The following is a 22,903-nucleotide window of genomic DNA, read 5'->3' as shown; positions in this document are numbered from 1 at the left end:
CTAATTCTAACCAACTAGTAACTACCCAGTTAATCATCGCTAATTCAAACCAACTAGTAACTACCCAGTCAATCCTCGCTAATTCTAACCAACTAGTATCTACTCAGTCTCCCCTCGCTATTTCTAACCTTCTAGTAACTACACAGTCAATCATCGCTAATTCTAACCATCTAGTAACTACCCAGTCTATCCTCGCTAATTCTAACCATGTAGTTACTACCCAGTCAATCCTAGCTAATTCTAACCAACTAGTATCTACTCAGGCTCCCCTCGCTATTTCTAACCTTCTAGTAACTACTCAGTCTATCCTCGCTAATTCTAACCATCTAGTAACTACCCAGTCAATCCTCGCTAATTCTAACCAACTAGTATCTACTCAGTCTCCCCTCGCTATTTCTAACCTTCTAGTAACTACACAGTCAATCATCGCTAATTCTAACCATCTAGTAACTACCCAGTCAATCCTAGCTAATTCAAACCATCTAGTAACTACCCAGTCAATCCTCGCTAATTCTAACCATCTAGTAACTACCAAGTCAATCCTCGCAAATTCTAACCATCTAGTAACTACTCTTTCTCTCCTCGCTAATACTTACCAACTAGTAACTACACAGTCAATCCTCGCTAATTCTAACCAACTAGTAACTACCCAGTCAAACCTCGCTAATTCTAACCATCTAGTAACTACCCAGTTAATCATCGCTATTTCTAACCATCTAGTAACTACTCTTTCTCTCCTCGCTAATACTTACCAACTAGTAACTACACAGTCAATCCTCGCTAATTCTAACCAACTAGTAACTACCCAGTTAATCATCGTTAATTCTAACCAACTAGTAACTACCCAGTCAAACCTCGCTAATTCTAACCGTCTAGTAACTGCAGTTAATCATCGCTATTTCTAACCATCTAGTAACTACTCTTTCTCTCCTCGCTAATACTTACCAACTAGTAACTACACAGTCAATCCTCGCTAATTCTAACCAACTAGTAACTACCCAGTTAATCATCGCTAATTCTAACCAACTAGTAACTACCCAGTTAATCCAAGCTAATTCTAACCAACTAGTAACTACCCAGTCAATCCTCGCTAATTCTAACCAACTGGTAACTACCCAGTAAACTCTCGCTAATTCTAACCATCTAGTAACTACCCAGTCAATCCTCGCTAATTCTAACAAACTAGTACCTACTAACTCTGTTCTCGCCAATTCTAAACAACTAGTAACTACCCAGTCAACCCTCGCTAACACTAATCATCTAGTAACTACCCAATCTCTCCTCGCTAATTCTAACCATCTAGTAACTACTCAGTCTTTCCTCGCTTATTCTAAATAACTAGTAACTACCGAGTCAATCATCGCTAATTCTAACCATCTAGTAACTACCCAGTCAATCCTTGCTAATTCTAACAAACTAGTAACTACCCAGTCAATCCTCGCTAATTCTAACCATCTAGTAACTACCCAGTCAATCCTTGCTAATTCTATCCATCTAGTAACTACTCAGTCTATCCTAGCTAATTGTAACCAACTAGTAACTACCCAGTCAACCCTCGCTTATTCTAACCAACTAGTAACTACCCGGTAAATCCTTGCTAATTCTAACCATCTAGTAACTACCCAGTCAATCCTTGCTAATTCTAACCATCTAGTAACTACTCAGTCTATCCTAGCTAATTGTAACCAACTAGTAACTACCCAGTCAACCCTCGCTTATTCTAACCAACTAGTAACTACCCAGTCAATCCTCGCTAATTCTAACCATCTAGTAACTACTCAGTCAATCCTCGCTAAATCTAACCATCTAGTAACTATCCAGTCAATCCTCGCTAATTCTAACCATCTAGTAACTACCCAGTCAATCCTTGCTAATTCTAACCATCTAGTAACTACTCAGTCTATCCTAGCTAATTGTTACTAACTAGTAACTACTCAATCAACCCTCGCTTATTCTAACCAACTAGTAACTACCCAGTAAATCCTCGCTAATTCTAACCATCTAGTAACTGCCCAGTCAATCCTCGATAATTCTAACCATCTAGTAACTACCCAGTCAATCATCGCTAATTCTAACCAACTAGTAACTATCCAGTCTATCCTCGCTAATTCCAATCATCTAGTAACTACCCAGTCAACCATCGCTAATTCTAATCAACTAGTAACTATCCAGTCTATCCTCGCTAATTCTAATCATCTAGTAACTACCCAGTCAATCATCGCTTATTCTCTCTATCTAGTAACTACCCAGTCAATCCTCGTTAATTCTAACCATCTAGTTACTACCCAGTCAATCCTCGCTAATTCTCTCTATCCAGTAACTACCCAGTCAATCATCGTTAATTCTAACCATCTAGTAAAAAAGACTTCTTACGAAATATAATTTCTGCCCCGGGAGAGAAGTAGGACTCAGGCAGGGAAATAAAGTCTCGTAAGAAGCCCACGTTTAATCGTTCCGGTGTCACGTCGTCCATGAAGATCTCATACCTAGGAGTTAAGAAACACAATGTTATATAGGGCCATATTCTTGCTGAAACAAAAATAGCCAAGATATTAGTCTTCCGCCATTGCTACTACATTGTACAGAAACATTTTCTTTTAATACCCCCCTCCCCTTTTCTTAAAAAACGTATATCCAGTAAAACATAACGATAAAGATATATCGACCCTTCAAAAACTCAACTGATTTACTGACTAGCATGTTATACATCTTAATTATTAATTTTATGCGGACAAATATGGTCAAGAACCAAGGGTTTATTAATTGCTTGCATATTCCTTTAGGATTGGTAGAAATAATGACTTTTCGTCACTTAAAATAGAAAAGATAATAATAATTGGATATTAAACAAATGTTAATTGTCCCGCGGGACCAACCTATCTCTCCCTATATATATATATATATGGGTTGCACATACAGTACCATCTATAGAGTGCCCTGTACATGTACGATTTGGGGGGTGTTTCTCGTGCAACGTATCACACCGCAGCCAAACGCAACGAATGCGGAATAACTACGCCGCCGCCTGGCAAAAATAGTCGAGGGTCTGTGACTTGATTAAAACTTGAAATTACTTGAAAATATTATGTAAAAAGGCCAGGACAAGGGTTAAAATAAAAAAAACAAGTATTACATACAAATGGAGTTGAAAAAAAATTATAGCACGCAACGACCGTCAATGGCAATAAATCTGCATTATTCCTGTCAATAGATTTTTTTTAATACTTAATGATTAATGAGCTACCCGAGGTGTATACTGTGTTTGACATTTTATTCTCTGACCCGAAAATAGCTCCACCATGTCCATACTGATGTCATTCAATAAGAATGTTTTACACTGATTGATTCCATTGTTTATGCGATTTGACCACCACGGCGTTTGGAGAGATTTATTTACCACTGTAAACTTAAGGTTATGGCGTCATTACTAATGAAATAGTTATGGGGGTTTTGGACTTTTCAGCGTCATTTGACTATATGATGATATGTTTTAAATACTATGACTGCATCCTAATTTAGATATAAGAAAGGGTGTTTATTACCTGAATATGTTTATCTCCAGCATGGCCATGAATGTTTGCGTCTGCTTCTCACCAAGACGAGCGCTGGCAGAGGAGCTGGCACTGAAGCCTGATGATTGTCTGGATGTGCCCCTCTGACTGGATCTTCCTCCTCCTGCTGACCAACCAAGTCCAAACGCTCCACCCCCTGCTCCGTGTCCAGAAGCCTTGTTGATCTCTTCCTGGAACATGGCCTTGGCAGAAGTGACGGCTGATTTCTCCGCAAGGTATTTCCTATACTCTTCCGTTGAGCTGAAGGTGTAGGATTCTACATCTGTGTCGTATATGCCTAGCACGGTCATGGAGTCAGGTACTTCGTTTTCACCGTATCTGTTTAAAGTTTTTAAAAAAATTACTTGACGTTGTCATTCATGTAGCTGGGCGCGTTATACGATAAAGTATGGGGAATGGATTGGTTTCAGTGACGTATCAGATTGCGTATGTACAAAATTTTGAAAATGGCGGGCATTTTTCCAAAATACAGAAAAATGAGTCATAAAACAATCATGTCTAAAAGTGTCTTACGTTTGCAAATTTTGGCATGATCTCTGGATAACACTCTTCTTCCTAGACTCAGCTGAGTACACGCCTCTTCCATCGAAGCCAACGCCGAGGTAGGTTGCGCCGTCAATCTGGTTCTGGACATTGAAAAATCAAAGTTAAAGAAAGCTATAGAAGGAAGCAAAATTACGCTAACGACGAGATGTTGTTGTATCGTATCATACGTCAGACAAGAAAGCCACTTATAACTTGTCCAAAAAAATCTTTGTAAATTGAAATTTTTAAAGCCATTTTGACCATAAACCACTAAACATTGAAGACGTTGGCACTATAATATGGAATGTCGCGATGTAGCATGGTCTTTCAAACGGTCTATGAAGAGAAAAAAAAGTTATCTATTTACATATTTCGCAGCTTAAGGTATATCAAGATTTCCTTGCGTGAATAACGTTTGGAATGTAATCTGTTAAGCCTCGGTCACAACCCGCCGTACATACATCTGCGTGCTGTCTAAGTGCAAAAACGTGGACGAACGTAGAGATCTGTAACTTGTGAGTACCGCCTCCGTACGGAATATTACACGGTATAACTTTAGGGCCCTGTCTCACTTCTGCGAAGTCTTGCGTATGAGTTGCATACAGACGACATTTTTATTCGCAGCCTTATGCAAACTGCGCACTTCGTATGCATCTCAGTCGTTTTGTGTAAGCTTTGTGAACGCCGCCATACGCACAGCACACGCACCGCACGGCTTAGGTACGCACCGTAGTTTTGAGCATGCGTACGCTGTTACGCAGGTCATGCGTTTTTAATACGCCATGCATCGGTCAAGTATGCACAGTATGTGTGCGCTACATATGTGTGTACGTAGGGGGCACGCGGCTAATACGCTGATCTGCACCTTGAACTGCACCTGTGCATAAGATGGGTGCATTGGATGAATGCATTGCGCACTTGCGGCGCTTTAGTACCGTTCGTATTGCAACAGGGCAGCGCATTATACGTATTTGTAACTAGTGAGAAGCGCAAAGGTAGCGTACAGATGTAGATGACGAACTTGCCGAATACCTGGGCTACACCCGGGTTACCGGCTCCTCTAGGTCCCATGGTTAACAGACCTCCTGGAGCATTTTAAGTAGGAGAACAAAAAATGAGTTGATTAGTATGTTAAGATTAGCTCTTTATAATATGTTTTGCTGAAACGTAGACGGTTAATGGGAAAACGTCTTTCCCAGAGTGCAATATGTTTTACAAAAATGCATTTTGATACATTTTAACACAAAACAAAACACTTTACTGCCTCGCCTAAAATGATGATACGACAGGCCACTTTGCAAATTATGAATGCATCTATATTTAAAACAAAATATTAAATTTTTGTTGTCTGTACTTTGGAATAATGCGCCAGTTACCTGTTTTTGTTTTTTGTCCAAGAAAATGTATAGTGTACGTAGTGGTGCAAAATGATAAAAAATATTAATGATTAATTATTTGAAAACAATAAAAACATCCATACTTGCAATACAGACAATTAACAATTGCGCATACACACAGATAGCATGGACACTACACTTCTCTGCGAACACTACAATCATTTCATATCTACAGACACTACATTACAACCACAGTTCAAACCGGCTATTGTTATAATTCCATCGTCTCTAGATGTTTCATGACATCAAGTTTATATTCGCCCATAGCGTTTATGCTCCTACATTTTTATTAACTATTTTGTACCAATCTACGTACACTACACATTTTCTCGGACAAAAAAAGGCAACTGGCGCATTATCCCAAAGTACAGGCAGCAAAAATATTTTATGTGAAATATAGATATATTGATAACATGCAAAATGGCCAGTCCAATCATTAAATTTGGGGAGGCGGTACAAGGGTGTTCTTTTGTGTTAAAAAGTGTCAAAATGCATTTTTGTAAAACATATTGCACTCTAGGAAATACGTTTTCCCTACAATAATTTTCTTTGCCAAAAGTTTTTTCAGCAAAACATATCAGAAAGGGCCAATCTTAACATATTCATCAACTCATTCAATTTTGTCACATCTTACTTACAATGCTACAGGAGGCCTGTTAACCATGGGGTCTAGAGAAGCCCCAGGTGTAGCCCAGGTGTTCGGCAAGTTCGCTACCTATAGATCTTTACGCTATCTTTGTGCTTTTCATTAGTTACAAATACGTACAATGCGCTGTCAAAGGGCATGATTAAAACTACGCTGCGTACTGAGCCGGGCGGCGCGTGTGCTGTGCGTATGCCGGCGTTCACAAAACGTACACAAAACGACTGAGATGCATACGAAGTGCGCAGTTTGCGAATGAAAAAAAATAACCGCACGCAACTCATACGTAAGACGATTCGCAGAAGTGTGACAGGGCCATTTATAGTAAAGTGGCAATCGCACAGAGATCGTACGTTGTAAGCACGAACAACTCAATTACCACTTGCGCAACGAACGATGCACTCAACCGCTCACGACCAGGCATGGCGTGCAGACCAAACTCATACACATTGTGCAACCGTGCGAGTTACGTGGGTTGATGCCACTCCTTCCCCACGTTTTCAGAAAACGTAGCAGATGTGGCCTCCCAATAAAGCGCACGGACAAAAAGCACGTACGGCGGGTTGTGACTGAGGTTTAAACTAAAAGAAAACCCGTTCTAATACCAATGTCTTTTTATTGAAATAAGACCGGTTTTAGTCAACATAGAATGCAGAAATAGTAGACTCGGTACTTACTGGACAGCCTTCTAGTGGTATTTTGGCTTCCCAGCAGGGGTCTCCATTCTTATAGCCTGTCCCGAAGCAGCCGTTCATCAGAACTGGTCCTAGTCCGGCTGGGTAGGTGTAGGCTGGGTCCTGTCCTCCGGAACTGACCTTGTCGTTATCACTTGTTATTATAAGAAAAATTCTGCTATCTAAGTAAAATTTTTCACTTAAGATTAATCCTCACCAGACACTTAAAAATGCAGTACATATAAAAAAAAAAGAATACAACATGGTGCATTCCATATTAACCCGGTTTACCAGACCGACTGTATGTAGTTCGAATCGCACACCGGCCGAAGGGACGCCTGCACGAACCATTTAATAGGTTATTCATGTTTCCATTTAAAAATCATAAGAAAATTGACTTATTATGAAATTGTTAACCAACCTGTCATCCTTGTACTTGTACTTATGTCGGATCTCCCAGCCTGGTGGTGCATACATGTTACCCATCGTGCCTCCTCGCCCAGGAACAAGTTGAATTTCCGCCTAGTAAGCGAACAAATCTTTGACATAAAATATCGTTAGGAATGATCTTTGTACTTTCTTTAAATCAGTATAATGTACAACTTGAATAATTTCCCGTATTTGTGATACTGAATTTAATTTTCATATATATCAATTAAGACTTCATGACCCGCCCCAAGGTAAATATGGTGTGATAAAGCCTTGTCAGTTGCTGTAACCACCAACTACAAGCCATCGAGTGAGCGAAGCTTTATAAGGTGGTTATAGCAACTGGCAAGGCTTTATCACACCATATTCACCGAGAAAGGGCGGGCCATTAACGCTATTATCATATAGCCTATCAAAACTTACACAGTAGAGTGTAACACATTCCTGTATAACACATATATCTAAATTACATAACAGACCATTACAGTCTCCCCTCTATCTTCCCGTCCGTTGGCCACTGTTCCTGTGAATCTTTCCCGATTCCAAGGACCCACATATTGAGTCTAAATTGGCCTCAATCAGTTCTTCTATGGCAAATTCTGACACACCATTGTCTAAAATTGTATGTCCTTTAGTGTGATGATTTTACCTGCTCTATCAGAGTTCATATATGAGTTCACCGGAACTTCGGAACAGAACTGGTATTCCATATGTGGTTATTTTTGGCCAAAAGAATAGAAAAAGCTTCCATTTGAAGTCATCTGAGGTCATTTGGATGCTTGAATACAGAAATGTACTTACTAGTGGGGGTGGTGCAAAATGTATTTCTCTCCGTTCACTCATAATTCACATCGTATTGACGTGGTTTTAATTTTGTTACATATTGCTAAATAAATTGGTTGATGACAAGACGGTAAATATTTCTATTCAACAAGGAAACATGTTAGCAAAAAAAATCAAAACCCCTGCATAATGGTTTGCTCCAGGGTGTGCATTATTCTGCAACAAAGCACACTTGTTAGAACAAAACACACCTGGCAATACTTGTATCATGCTAACTGTGACATTATGGTGTCATAATCAATATGGAATGGGGGCTTGGTCAACGCCACCTGGCTATATCATAGTGTAATTTAATCCACAGAATTAGGACGTTTGTGTTAGAAGAAGCCTTTCTTTATAATCTCGTTATATAAGTTATAATGCTGTCAAAGACAGAGGCTCAGGCAAATTTAACCAACCTCCTCCACCGGCCGGTTCAAACCCGCTGCCAGCCCACTGGTGTCCTTCAGCAGTTCTTTGTACTCATCGTCGAACTTGTCCATCTGTTTCCCCAGGTAGTCCTGCAGACCGCTCACCACCTTCTCCTGGTGGTTCTCCACTACACCGTCCGCGATCCTGTCGCCAAGCTTGTCGACGACTTTTCCTCCTATTTCTTTCGCTGCTGCTGCCAGAAAGGCTGGAACTGCCCTTTTTGTCATTTTGTTGCCGACAGGAGAACTGTCTGCTTTGTGGTGGGATCCTACAATATACATATCAATAGTTATATAGCCATTTTAGGGATTGGGGTGTCCAAAATGTAGTTAATCTGCCGGTACACAGCATTTTGCATCCCTTGCAAGAGCACATTGTAAACCAATTTGGACAAAACCGGTTCTTCTGTCAAGTTGAATATATTTCATATGGTCGACGTAACGTCTTTTCTTTTATATATTAAAAAAAAAATAAGGACGATGGTTGCGTTGGCTCCTAACTTTCTAAAATTTCTTGGCCGAGTAATAATTGTTATTACCTTTAGAACAGTAACTATTTTTTTTTTTTGTAAAAAATGGTTTTCTTTTATTTAAATGTAAACATTTATGTAAACAAGGAGTCATTGTTCTGTGGACTTAAACCAAAAATATATAGAAAGCGTTTCCAATAATGCATGGGATAGTATTGTAGCTTTTTGTAAGCCTCTTCAAAACTGTATAATTCGGAGCAAAGTGTGTAGTATTTGGTAGGAGGCCAAGGGCCAGATATTTGTTGAAATGTGTAGTTGCTAAGTGGCTCTTGACATAACAGAATGATACACATCAGTACTGAGTGCCGCATTTTGGTGACAATAATAAGTCAAGTACCTTGTCTGTTACAACTGTGAGCCAAAACAAACGTGGTGCCTTTGCTAAGCCTTAAAAAGTTGGTAAATGTGGTGTGCCAAATCTGGTGTGCTATGCCGAAGGGCGGTTAAGTAACTGGCTATACAGTTAGAGATACGTCATGAAACTTATTTAGTGAAAAAACACTGGGAATAAGATAAAATGATTACATACCCACTGCTATGGCCAGGATGACGGCCAGGACCAGTGTTGGGGTCCCCATTGTTGTTTATTGTTCTGGGAAGTACATTTAGTTTAGTAATAATTGCATATATGACAATCAACAAGAGCACAAACATTTATTATTAATGTCAATGAAAGAGTTGCGTAAATAGTATGTGCTAAAGTAACAAGCATGGAAATACTTGGAAAACCCCAAGAAACAACAAAAAAGTCTTTTTTCCGAGTAAATATCTACTTAATCTCTTCGTCCAAGGGTCTAGTAACTATTTTACGTAATTTTATTGCTTTTTTGCATTTTTAGTATTGTTGCTCCATGAACGCCAATATGGCGTATGTTTTAACTTAGTATCTAGATAAGTAGCCGAAACATTGACTTTAAAAACTTATTAGAATTTCTCATGACAGCTTGTGATCCCTGTCGACAGAAATTTTGTTGAATTTTGTTTACCGCCAAGAAGACAAACTCCAGATGTCTTACTGAGGGACGACTGCGTGTGCAAGATGTCGGTTAGCTGAGGAAGGAATCCACTCGAATTCACATTTTTCTATCGCCCTGAGTTTGCGGGAGTAAATTATCGGCGTTGGGAGGGAAGCCTCCTAGCATTGTTAACATATAACTACAATTGTAAATAAGTAGTTAGTATATTAGGGGTAATTTTGAAAGTATCTTGCTGCTTGAATACGGTGAGTTGGTGATAAATACCGAAGTAAAAAAAAATGACGATCTTTAGGGCCACGCAAGGTGATGCAATAGCTTCGTTTAAAGTTAAATACAGAAAAAAATCGTGGCATATATGTGCTGCCTAGAAAATGGTTTATGTTTGTAAAAAGGTGGATTTTTTTCTGTTCAGTGATTACCATGTAAAACAACCATTTGATATGATTCAGAACGTTGCGACTTTTTTGACCAGATTTGACCACCATGCAGTGTGGCGCAGTCAAAACAAGTGCTTTTACAAAAGCTGACGTTTGCTCGTGTGGTCTTTTTGCACAACAAAATCTTATGCAAAAATGTTTTTTTTTTCTTTGAAGTAATGATGTGACCTTTGATTAAAATCTAGCTCCCCTGCATACTCATATACACTTAGTGCGTTAGTATGAAGGGGTTTTTACTATTGGCATGTAAAGAGTTTAAATATTTTATTTTGATAAAATACTGTACACATTTTCCACAATGATTTGAATACAATACACTCAAGTACACATAAAATCACTTTCACTCGGAATATACAGCTCCATGCGAATTATAAGACAACAACATAAATATTCCTTTCATTGAATAAAAATGAATCAATATATTACTACCGGTGAATTTTATGACTACATACTGTCCTGGGTGTTGAAATGGCTATTTTGCTGAAAGGCCAAAATATTACATGGACGGAATTCTCCTTTCTGGAGCTTTAACCCTCAACAGAACACCTTCCCGGACTGATTAATCTGTACACCTGGGGTCCGCGCGGACCCCAGAACAGTTTTTAGCTAATTTTTAGAAATTATCAACGTGCTACCAGCTCAATTGTGTTGCAAACTGATGTGGGAACCTCTGTGTCCACATTACATACAAAAACCATACATTTTGAACTTTTTCTTTTTTTCGGTGAAGAAAAGAAGACAAGAAGAAATACCCGATTTTTAAACCCATTTCAGACTGAAGGGGCTTTTGAGGCCAAACTTTGATCTAAGATAGCGGCTAAACGGCTTGCGCTAGAAGTATCAAATTTGGAGACCTTTCCTAATGTCTCTGGCAAAAAGTTCATATTAGTTTAATACTAGTAAGTTGATGGTTTTTTTTGTGTTGCCATGGTAACGGGTTTCTAGCAGGCATTTTTTTGAAAAAAGAAGTAATTTTGGTTTAAACATAAAATTTTATGTTTTATATTAAATTACACTTCTTTTCCAACATTAATAACATCTTACATAATTAAATATAAGTTAAATCATTTAATATGCATGGAATATGCTAATTTGATGACGTCATTGGTCAAAATCCAATATGGCGGACTATATTATTAGCTCTGACGTCATATGACGAAATAATTACACCAAAGTTATTAAAATTTAATTCTATTACTACACCATTCTCTGAAAACTTGGTAGACATACGATGAGTGCATAAAAACATATAAAAACGGAAATAAGGTAATGTATAAGAGCGCCAGTGTATCCATTATGATCGAAAGCCGGCTGGGGTCCGCGCGGACCCCAAAAGAAAATCAGATATAATTTTTTTTATAAATGGTAGAAACGGAGTTTTCTGCACTGTATTGAGAGACAACTTTGTGGGTGACAATAACCTAAAATTTCAGAAAAAAATCTTTAGAGACAAAAAAGATATTACAGAATATATAGTGCTGGGGTCCGCGCGGACCCCAGGTGTACTGTTTAGGGTTAAAAATCATAGGTACATAATACTCCTCGCCCCCGACGTGTATCCACTGTCATCCCCGCGGCCCACGATGGTCAGATTTGGGCCCAAAAGTCCCACCCCGCTACTATGGAAATCGAATCCCCCGAACCCGCGAATCTTGTTCGATATGACGTCATTCGAATAGAGCGGACGTTCGATCTGGGGTTACCCGCGGTCATTTACAGTAAAGCCGCTACAACCGGCTACTTCAAGCCCTTTTTTACTTGGGAACCACGGAACAGGAAAAATCCACCTTTCCACAAATATGAACCATTTTTAAAACATTACATCTATGTCGTGATTTCATTGTGGATATGTAACATGTAACGAAGCTACTGCCGTCATCGTGGGTGACCTTTTTTTTTTTTTATTTGCAAATTCAACAAGGACAATACAAGACAAGGTGGTGAGGTACTCTAGCTATAGCTAATTTTAGCCTCACCACCAAACATAGAATACAATTACAATACATAACAAAAAACAGAGAACAGCAAGTGGGTGGGATAGGTCGTTAAATAGTACAAAGAAATGTTTAGTAGGCTATATAATAAATCAATCGAGTACAAACCGTTTGGTGTCAACAATATAAGTTTGAGTGGTTAGCAAGATATTACAGTTTGTATCATAGTATAAATCAGGTAATCCTCTAAGTAAAATATCACATAACAATTGTTCAGACATATTGAAAACATCAAAATCAAAGCCTACCACATTCTGGAGATTGCTGAGTAGGGTGACTCTTTGTTGATTATATAAAGGGCAGTGTAAAAGAAAATGTATGACACTCTCACAGCGAGACCCGCAGATACAAGCAGCACTAGGGGCTAAATTTCTTAAGAATAAGCTGTGGTTAAGACTACAGGTCCCGATGCGGAGACGCGTGAGTAATGCGCTGGTGTACCTGGGGCCGATGCTAAAATGTCGGTAAAAAGGGGAACGTACTGACTTTACTAAGTACTTCTTATACAATGAAAGATTCAGAGATCGAACAGCTACATCAAGACCATTCCAATGATGCGTAGCATATGGAATGAAAGACTTTTAGCCTAGCAACCGACCGCCGTGGCCAATGTCAAGTTCTCCAACTCCTACCTACTAGGTGGCAAATCCCATCGGGGCCATAATGTTGTTCCGTGTGCTTCCCACATCGTTGCTACTTTCTTGAGAATCCTTGCCAAAGGAAGGATAAATTTCCCTAAATTTATACTATCAAGGTCCCTAAGCACGTAAATGCCTTCGACAGAAGGCAATGGAATAGTTTTTGCACTGTTTTGCAGATTATGCACGATAAAGTGTGAAGGCATGGTCCGTGGTTCACGATTTTTGGCAGGCAGGTTGTCTTAGTGATGGGCATTGTGATGGCCAGAAATGGGCTTCGTGTGTGTGTGTGTNTGGGGGGGGGGGGGGTTCTTACGTAACTAGAGCTGACCTTTTATGTTTGCGTTTTTTGTTGTTCCTAAGATAACTCGGGAATCCTTAAGTGGTTGTCTATGATTTTCAGTGGGCAAGTCGCCGTCGAGGATACGGAGGTCAAGTTCGGATATGGGCCTCGTTCCCATTTCCTTGAATTTGACCTTTTGTGGTGGTCGTTATTGTTGTTAGCGGGATAATTCGTGAATATGAAAATGGATGTTCATGATTTTTGCTGAGCAAGTTACCGTTGACAATAGGAAGATCAAGTTCAGAAAAGGGCGTCGTGGGAGGTCCGTACGTTACTGTACTAACACTGGTCACTTTAAATTTGGAAAAGACGCCAGCAACCCCAAGTATAAAATTCCAGGCTGTTAGCATTATGGAATCATTACATTTTCTCATTAATTATGCAATTAAGTGTTCATTAACATAATCAATATCTGCCCGTGTTTCTCTCGTTCTCAATTACATGTCACAAGCTTGAATGGTCCTATAATGTAATGCAGCTGAAATCGATTTATAGAATTTCCCCATTAATTATGCAAATTACATCCAGATTTGCATAATTGCCACATAATTATACCAAGCATCACGTAAGCTACCTACATACCAAAGATCACGACGATCCTTCCGGTTCTTGAGTTATCCTCTTTTGAATATTTTCAAACAGATAGCCCTGTAGTTCCTGAGCAAGCTGCTAGGGGGGCCAAGCTCACGCCACTTCTTCCCCAGCAAAAGAGCTACCTACCATCCAAATTTCGTCACCCCAGCATGTGTAGATCATGAGATATCAAAACCGGAAGTTCACATGCAGTACCATAACAATCCGCTAGGGGGTCCAACATCTAATCATTTCCAGGTCTCAACAAGACCCACCCACCTACCAAATATCAAGATAATCCATCTCAGCTTTCTCAAGTTATGCTGTTGGCAGACGATAGGCTATTAAAAACATATGTTTTGCCAGTGTAATCCTCAAATACACAAAAGGGAGATTTAACCCCCAAGCCATCCGCTACTGCATACCCGCATGGAGATCACAAGTATTTAGTGGCCAATAACAGGCCAAACCATGAAAAATGTCACACTTTTTGGCCATATTTTAAAAATATACAGTCTTCTGTCCTTCTTACCAGAAAACTGGGCCTTTCTGAGCAAAATTTGCCCAGGAAAAAAAAGTATCTGAAAAAGAAGTACCAAAATAAATCGTTGAAATCGCCCTCTATGGTACGGACGTGACCTGAACCGCAGCCGACTTACCCGGAAAGCCAGTTGCGTAATACGGCGCATTTGTATAAATACACGAACTGCAAAACCTTCACAATTCAAATCATACAGTCTCATACCCGATACATTCCTACACCACCCAGCGCAATTTACGTCTGGCTGACGTTCTTATCAGGCTTTCTACCCAGCCTTCAAGAATATTCGCTCTACTACTTTCTATACCCGCGTCACAGACCCAGGGGGTCGCCCATTAATACTGTGTGCTGCTACCTTGCAGCATTGCTAGCTCTGTTCTTTGGGCATAGCAAAAAGACCCATTTTACACAATTTTATAGTGGTGTATGCCAAACTATGTCTAAGGTTATTTGGCATATGCCTAAGACACATCTATAACAAATTCCAAGTCGTTTGGTTTTAATACAAGGGTATTAAAGCATTTTGTCTGGAAAGAGCAGAAAAACTTTTTATACACATATTAAAAGTAGTGTTTACCAAAAATGTGAGAATAGCTCTTTGGGCATACGTCAAAGGCACTCCTATACCAAATTTTATGCCAAAGCTGCAAATGTCATTCTTTGAGCATATGCTCAAGGCACCACTGTACCAAATGACGAATTCTACATTCCGTATTTCCGTAGAAAGACATGGTACAGGCTAGGTTAATAGTATTTTGCTTCCTTCACAAAAAGACTCTCTGACCACTATAACTACGATAATCATCTTCAAAAAAAGCCTACACTATACATACACACAACAAAACAATATCACACTGTCGAAGGCAAGAGCCCTCCGAACTCGAGTTCACATTCTTCAGCGTAAAGAAAAAAAAAATCGCCAAAAAGGCACTAAAAACAAAAAGGAAGCTCTCGGCGGCGACAGCCGCCATTTGAGAAAATCTAACGGGGAATGACGTAAGTAGTGGTTACGTCATGCAATTTGACCCCTGACCCCTTCCGGCCGCCAGCGGCGCGGAATCACTTCCGTGTTCGGCAGCGCGGCTGTTTTCGCCCCAGAAATGCCGCAATCCTGAATATATCCGGGACCCGCAAACAGGACATGTACTGTGACCCCATATCCTATTACATGATTGACAGTAGGTGACCATGGTTGGAACCTTATTTTGATTGGACAGAAGTCTATTCAAATGACCCAAACCGGTTCCACTGACCGGCAAGCTACCTTGCCAAAATTGGTTCTCAAACCTACAGGGGATCCTGGAAGTCAAGAGTTAACTGGGTCAGCACCCGGGGTCTCCAGGCCCTGAGGTTGTACTGTTACAGAATAAATATTACGCACAAACACACATACAAGTTTATGTTCCCCAGCGAGGATAGCCGGTACAAGTCGCAGGCTCATTATCATAATATATGGACAGACGAACAGCAAAAAAAGTTTTGCAAATTAGTGTGAGCTTATAAGAGGGGCGGTTTTTGAAGTAGTGAAGGACCCGACGTTGATTCACTATAGTAGGGGGTACCTCAAAGATGGAAAACACAAATATGTTTTACTTGTACTTGACGTCATGTCGTGTTGTGACGCCATGTACTGGTGTAATTAAATTAAATGTCCCTTTTGCGGAGGTCAATTGAACTGCAACCAACTCATTAAAAACCCAGTGGCGTAAAACGATACATTTAAACACGGACTGGAAGTCATATACAATCCAAATCATACAGACCCAAAGCCTGCATTCTACTATACAACAAAGACCTCCAGGGTTTGCCATTATCATGATATGAATATAGCGGCTAACTCAATTAGACCAGAAATTAGTGGTAAATTGTGCAAAATAGTTACTAGGGCCAGACTGTTTAAAGGTTTGTTGACAAACAATAGGATAAAGGGTTACAACTCTTGATTGCTTCTGCAAATTCAGACTGGCACGGTTAAAAATCACCACTGGATTCCACGGAAAAAATGACCATTGACTAGTATGTTCCTATTAAGTAAATAATGTTGCCTTAAAAACAGTCTACGAAATGCTAACGGCAGATTTCCCGCCAGGAAAAGCTGTTAACTCCAGTTAGATCTACGAAAGAAGCCATATACCCAAAAAAAGGTTTTTAAAATACCCAAACTGAAGTCGAAGGGCTCAAAAGTAAATGAAAGGTAGATTTTACACCAAGTTCGTGCTTTTTGTCGTAACGCCATGTTCATTTGGTTATAGCAATAGAATTATATACAGTAAATCGGGTACATATCCTGTCACCTCGTAATTTGGCCAAAACATATCATCAAAAACATCCGCCCATAGCTCGACAGGAGAAATAGCCCATCAATCCGAGTAAATCGCTGTGGTTGTGTAATTATAATAGGTTATAAATGCTCACCTTGCCGATGGTTTTTCGCCGATGAACCAGACAAGGACCTTCGCCGATAAAACAGAGAAGGACCTTTCCGCTAGTGAAACTTCACAACGAATGCGGCACAGGACAGGATCCGGCTTCATTCATATACACAGAGAAACTGCTGAATCCATCAGAAAGTTGGCACGAAAAGTACCTTCGGTATGCATAATTATACAGAGGGATCTTGATCAGAATCGCTGATGTTGTGTTTTGTTGTGTAAAACAGGGCCCAATTGAAAAGAATTGGGCCACCCTGTACAAAGATGACATGAAACAAATAAATAAATACATAAATAAATAGATAAATAGACTATTGTTTCCCCTTTCTAACATTGCAGACGAATGCAACATTAGACCTTTCTACTAGATTAGGGACTTCCTGTAACTGAACTTAGCATGACGGAACGTAGGATAAAATCATCTAACAGATGTAAAATTGAATGCTGCTGTATTCTGTAAGGGTCATTGTACAGTAGTTACACTATCTTTCCTTGCACTCTGTCTCTCTCTTTGCCTCTTTCCTTGTATGTGTCACTGTAAATGAACCCCTCCCTCTCTGATTAATAGTGTTTGGGAACCTAATGCAAAATGTTGAAACCAGTTAGGGAGCATTGGTCATGTCACGTATGATCGGTAAAGTTGTTATCTGTACAATTATTTTAACAGTAGCATAATATTGTTTCAAATTTTTAGCAAATATATCTAAGTTCAAACACGTATTTAACTGCAAATAGAGGTAGTTCAGTAATCTCCAAGCAGACCTTTTGGTGGGGGGAAGACAGTATCAAATTGGCCAGTTTCTTATTTTAATATGAAGCTTATTTTTTTGTTACGTTCCTTGGTAAATGCCAAATATAAAGATGTGTGTTTTGTTCACAAATTGTAATCTTGCAACCTGCTAAGTCTATCAAGCGAAGCATGCGTGGGAAAGAAAATACGCACGTACACAGGAATCTTGATTAGAATTACTTGCTGACTGTTCAAGTTCAAAAGTCGACTGCAAATTCCCAAGTCGGGACGTCACGCAGACGGGGGAGGCGCAGCGTCTGGAGTACGGTCGGGATGACAACCAGCTCTTGAAGGAGTCAAGCGAGGGGCTGTCCACTATGTATGCCGGGAGGTTGTTCCACTCTAGCCTGTGTATACACAAGCTCTCGGCTGGAGGTTAATGACCCCCACCCCAAGAGCTTGTGGCAGAATAGCTGTAAGTCGGGCGGCCCGTTCCCTTTCCTGGAGTCACCAATAGGAAGCCAGTATTAGGAATTAATGTGGGAACCGACTGGGCCGGCGCCAGGCAGCCGGAGAAGGGCGGAGTACCGGGCGGGGACGAGAAATTTGATCGACTGCGGGTGGGAATTTCTCAGAAAAATGGCTGCGACTAGCCCGAAACCGAGTTTCTGTGCATTCTGGAGTCTGTGTGTGTGGACTTTGGGAGTCCCTGGCCCCTAGAGCCGCTTCAGGAATAGACGATACAATTTTTTCGTTAAACAGAGAAACGACGTGTTTTCGTGTCTTCCTACCGGCTATGAGAAGACCGAGATCGTGAAACAGTGCAGAGCAAGCGAAAACGGCGGGTTGACGACTGTGATTCTTGTGCCACGATGTTGACTCCTGTCAAATTGTCGATACTTTATAATTGCTGGAATCTAAAATGTTACTGGCTTCTCCTCAGCGGGAGTTGTTTATTGTTTTGATCGGTAAAACGCAGGGTAACATACGCTAGAAATTAATTACTTTGTGGGTAACAGAAAACTCACGCCGAGAGCGAGGTCCACACTTCCGGGTTCAGCGACGACAAAATGGCACGAAAAACGTTAAAAATCCGCATAGAAGTATATAATTTCTTGACTGATTCTTGAAACTATGCATTTCTTCACTAGAATATCGATGTGTGGTTGTGGAAAATAGCATTTTAGCGCTTATATCGAAGAAAGAAAAGTTGATTACACGCGCGTCGGCTCGGTCAATTTTCAATACCGCCGGCGCTGCCGGAAGCGGACGCTACAACTAATCAGAGATGCGAAATGTGGACATAGCCGAGTGAAAATCGTGACGCCAAATACAAATCCGTGGATGATATTCTTTTCTCTCGGTGTGGCTGCCATTTCCCACGAGGAAGTTCCAGAAACTTTGGAAAATAGAAACAGATTCGACTCGCGAGCGGGTGCCCGTGCCTTCCTCGGCCAAACTTCAAGTTTGGGACATGAAAGGCGCGCCGACGTCCATCACTGGGTAGCGACCGACAGGCCCATAGCAACCATCTCTGTTGGGTGCCGCACCGTCTGAGGGCCGTTCGTGACGTTTGCATCTCATTAACCATATATGGCGGACCAGGGCCGTCGACAGTCCGCCAGCTTTACGCGTGCTTGACATCAAGCTTTTGGGGGGCGGCAACCTAGGGCGGCGGCCGCCAGGAGCGCGATTTAGTCAGGCTAGTTCCACTCAAGGATGGTTCTAGCGTAGTATGCATACTTTGCCCTGTACATGTCACAGTTTGGTCGCAGTGTCATGTATTTGTGGGAGTGGTTAGCACGGGTACGAGTAGAGAGTAGACGCTGGGGTCAGAATAGTGGGTGGAATGGCTACCAGTCCGTTAGTGATTTTGTACATCGTGGTCAGACGGGAATCCCGACGGCGCGTCTTGTAGGAGGGCTGTAAAACTGACGTCAGACCGTCTGTGATTACTGGAAAAGAAGCTGTCAGCCCGTCTGCTGACCATTTCAAGAATGTCAATTTCTTTCCTCTGGTAGGGGTCCCAGATGGCTGCCCCATACTCGATGGTAGAGCCGTCTCTCGCACTTTCCCGGGACAGTGTTGATATGTGCTGCCCATTTCAGATCTTCACTGATGGTAAGTCCAAGCTACTATAGGCTTGTTCTGTTTGGTGGATGAACTGGTGGATGCACATCGTGCATCCTAGAAACATTTTAGAAAATACAAGAATTACACTGATAAGAAAATAAACAAGAAAAATATAAAATGTTTGATAAGGCTTAAGATGTGGCTAGTATTATATTCTTATTATTCATTCTTGATTTTATTCCCTAAAAAGTTAAAAGAAAGTAAGGCCATTCTTGTTTTTCTTAGCAAAATTTAAGAAAATACCAGAAAGATGATTCTTATTTTGCTTGGTAATGTTCAAGATGATGTAAGAACTTTTTTTCTTAACTCTCTAGTTTTTCTTATCATGTGATATTTTCTGAACCCCTGATAGGTTGATTAAAATCCTAGAATGCAGTTAGTAGGTTTTGAACATAAGACAGATGTGGAAGGCGCGCTGGTTACTTACTTTTGTCAGTTATTGACTCATGTCAAATTTGAAGTCAAAATCAAGTTAAAAAGGCCCTTACGCCAAAAAGCAGTTACTCAAGCAACTGGATATGATTTTGAAAACGTCAGACGTTTCAGTTAGTATCCACTAGCTTTCGTCAGTGACTGAGAGACCAGAGGGGAAAACAGGTTTATAAGCCCACTTCATGGTACCAAATGTTCAGTGTCTGACATTTCATATTCTGTTGTTAATAGGTAATTATGCCCACGTAACTCGTCTGTACGAAAGGATTTAACCACACACACACACACACACACACACACACACACACACACACACACAGGCAAGAACGCACACACGCGGGCGCTCGCGAACACTCACACATACACACTGGTACATACAGGTACAAAGTACAAACACAATTACGCACATACACACAGTCACACATACACACCGGTACATACAGATACAAACACAATTACGCACGCACACACACACACACACACACACACACATGCACACACACACACACATCAACACACACACACACACACACACACACACACACACACACACACACACACACACACACACACACAAACACGGTGCCTGACGAATGTACTATTTTGTATCTCGACTATAGCAGAGCGGCCTACTGTCAAGTTCTGCCACGCGTCTTAAGTAATAGAAACTGCGAGTAGTGAGCAAGTCAGCGTTACATGGGACGACCCGCAGTTTGTAGACAACGTTAGGATAAAAATCACCACACACGTCGTGAAACCAAACAAGTACTTAAGCCTCATCATCTTTCCCCATAAATCTTACTTGAAAATAATATATGAAATATATTTACTTCCCCATTGTAAATGCGCGATGATGCACCCATTTGCAAGTCTCTAAATACGCAAAATGGGGTAAGTGGGGCATTTGAAATATGCTGTGCATGCCAAAAAACGTTAAGATGCTGAAATGCTTTCAAAATGCTTTGGTGACATGATTTTGATATTTATTAGTATTTATTGTATATTTTCTGTATGAGGGTGAGTTGATTGAGTCAGATCGCACAAGCTGTACCCTTATCTAAAGAAATTGTTTCAGGCCTTGCATTATTTCTTGATTGCTTTTAATTAATTGTTTTCTTGGCACTTTTGAGGCCTTTCACTTGGATGTTTTACTACGTTAAGTACACCGCTGAGGACGAGCACGGTAATTTTGCTAAGTGTACCTTCACTATCCACGTCAAGAGTAAGTATCATTAACAACACTGCCAACTATAACGTAGCTGGGCTAGGTAGGACCGGGGGGAGGCGCTTAGAACTCGCGAACGGTATGTTGAATGACCACCAAATTTTTAGAGGATGGTTTATTTATCATATCTACCATTTTTATGTTGTTATGACGTAATATGACGCCATTACCACTTCATTAATGTGATTTTATTGGCCAAAACTTTTAGATAGGTTGTTCCCTGAAAACTAAATGGTATACAACATAACTTTACCAAAAGTGTTTATGACAGAATATTAGGGTGTACTAAGTCTTACGTTGCCCTTAGCAACACCGGTGACGTCATAAAATGCCGCCATGCATATTTAAGATCAATGAAGCCTATTTCAATGGTAAACATGAGCAGGTATCTTCTGTTAGAGACGTCCTCTCTCACACATGTAGGACATAAAGCCGGAGGTCTAGTGTTCAGTGGAATTTGTACTGCATTAGTATTTTAATTTCTACATCGATGGCGCTAATAGTAATATTTGACTACAAATGACTATCAAGAAGTTTCATTGCGTTACTCAGTGGCAATTAAAAAGACAATCTAGAAAGCACAGGCTGTCAAAAACTTACTGCAAATACTACTTTCCTGGGCGGAAAAATAATTACTTGCTAATTCATGCAAACAACAATAGGATGTACTTTTACAGCAAAATATATATGGAGCACTGCATACAATTGGTCCCATATATCACTAGGTCAGACAGGTATCTTGGTTAAATAAAAAAAAACACGGATTGAAATATAAGAATCTTATGTTTCTAGTGTACAGTGAACACTGAATCTTCCATACATGTCAACAATACATCATATGGCTAACGCAATCTCTCTACAGAGAAGGAGTGCAAATAGCTTCTCCTAGCGAAGAACGGCGATCTCAGTTGCGATAATTGGGTGCATTGAAAGTTTTGCCAGCTAAGTTGTGACTCGTGCTTTTAACTGTTCGAAGAAGATGCTGCCGAATACTATACATACGCATGTGGTCGGGACGGCGAATGGAAACCGACATCAAGGGTTCCAAACTGGATCGGTGAGATGGATTTTGATTTTGTCATATAAGGCCATACCGATTTAATTTTATGGATGACAACCTTTAAAGACCCCCAAACTAGTGCGCGCGGGCAAATTTAAAAAAAAAAATCCGGCCAAAAAATGGTACTAAACCACAGGAATCCAAAGCTGGTATTGTGAATTCGCAGAAGTTTTACTTAGCAACGTATACGACAAGTCGGGACATGGTGGCTTTTTGTGTAATTCGGTACTGTACGTATATATTGAGTTCTTGAGTCGTGGAGCTTCCATTCGGTAGCCATCGTGTCCGGCTCCGTTTTGTCCCTAATTACCATGGATTACCCAGGCATAGAGCCAGGCCAGAGACTCGGTGGATGTGACTTTTTT

General features: G+C 40.4%; 1 protein-coding gene across 1 annotated transcript in view; it reads right to left on the bottom strand.

The window, feature by feature from the left end:
* Positions 1-8,753, bottom strand: part of LOC109465001 — a 29,046-nt gene extending 20,293 nt beyond the window's left edge. Inside the window, exons 1-6 of the mRNA XM_019762127.1 lie at positions 8,482-8,753; positions 7,233-7,333; positions 6,815-6,965; positions 4,086-4,198; positions 3,543-3,890; positions 2,374-2,486 (exon numbers count right to left, since the gene is read on the bottom strand). Coding sequence (XP_019617686.1) covers positions 2,374-2,486; positions 3,543-3,890; positions 4,086-4,198; positions 6,815-6,965; positions 7,233-7,333; positions 8,482-8,721 — 1,066 coding nt within the window. The 5' untranslated portion in view covers positions 8,722-8,753. The remainder of the gene's footprint in view (positions 1-2,373; positions 2,487-3,542; positions 3,891-4,085; positions 4,199-6,814; positions 6,966-7,232; positions 7,334-8,481) is intronic.
* Between the last annotated feature and the right edge of the window lie 14,150 nt (positions 8,754-22,903).

This window comes from Branchiostoma belcheri, unplaced genomic scaffold (assembly GCF_001625305.1).
Source record: "Branchiostoma belcheri isolate BF01 breed outbred unplaced genomic scaffold, Haploidv18h27 scaffold145, whole genome shotgun sequence".
NCBI lineage: Eukaryota > Metazoa > Chordata > Leptocardii > Amphioxiformes > Branchiostomatidae > Branchiostoma > Branchiostoma belcheri.
This window is presented reverse-complemented; position numbering and strand designations above follow the sequence as displayed.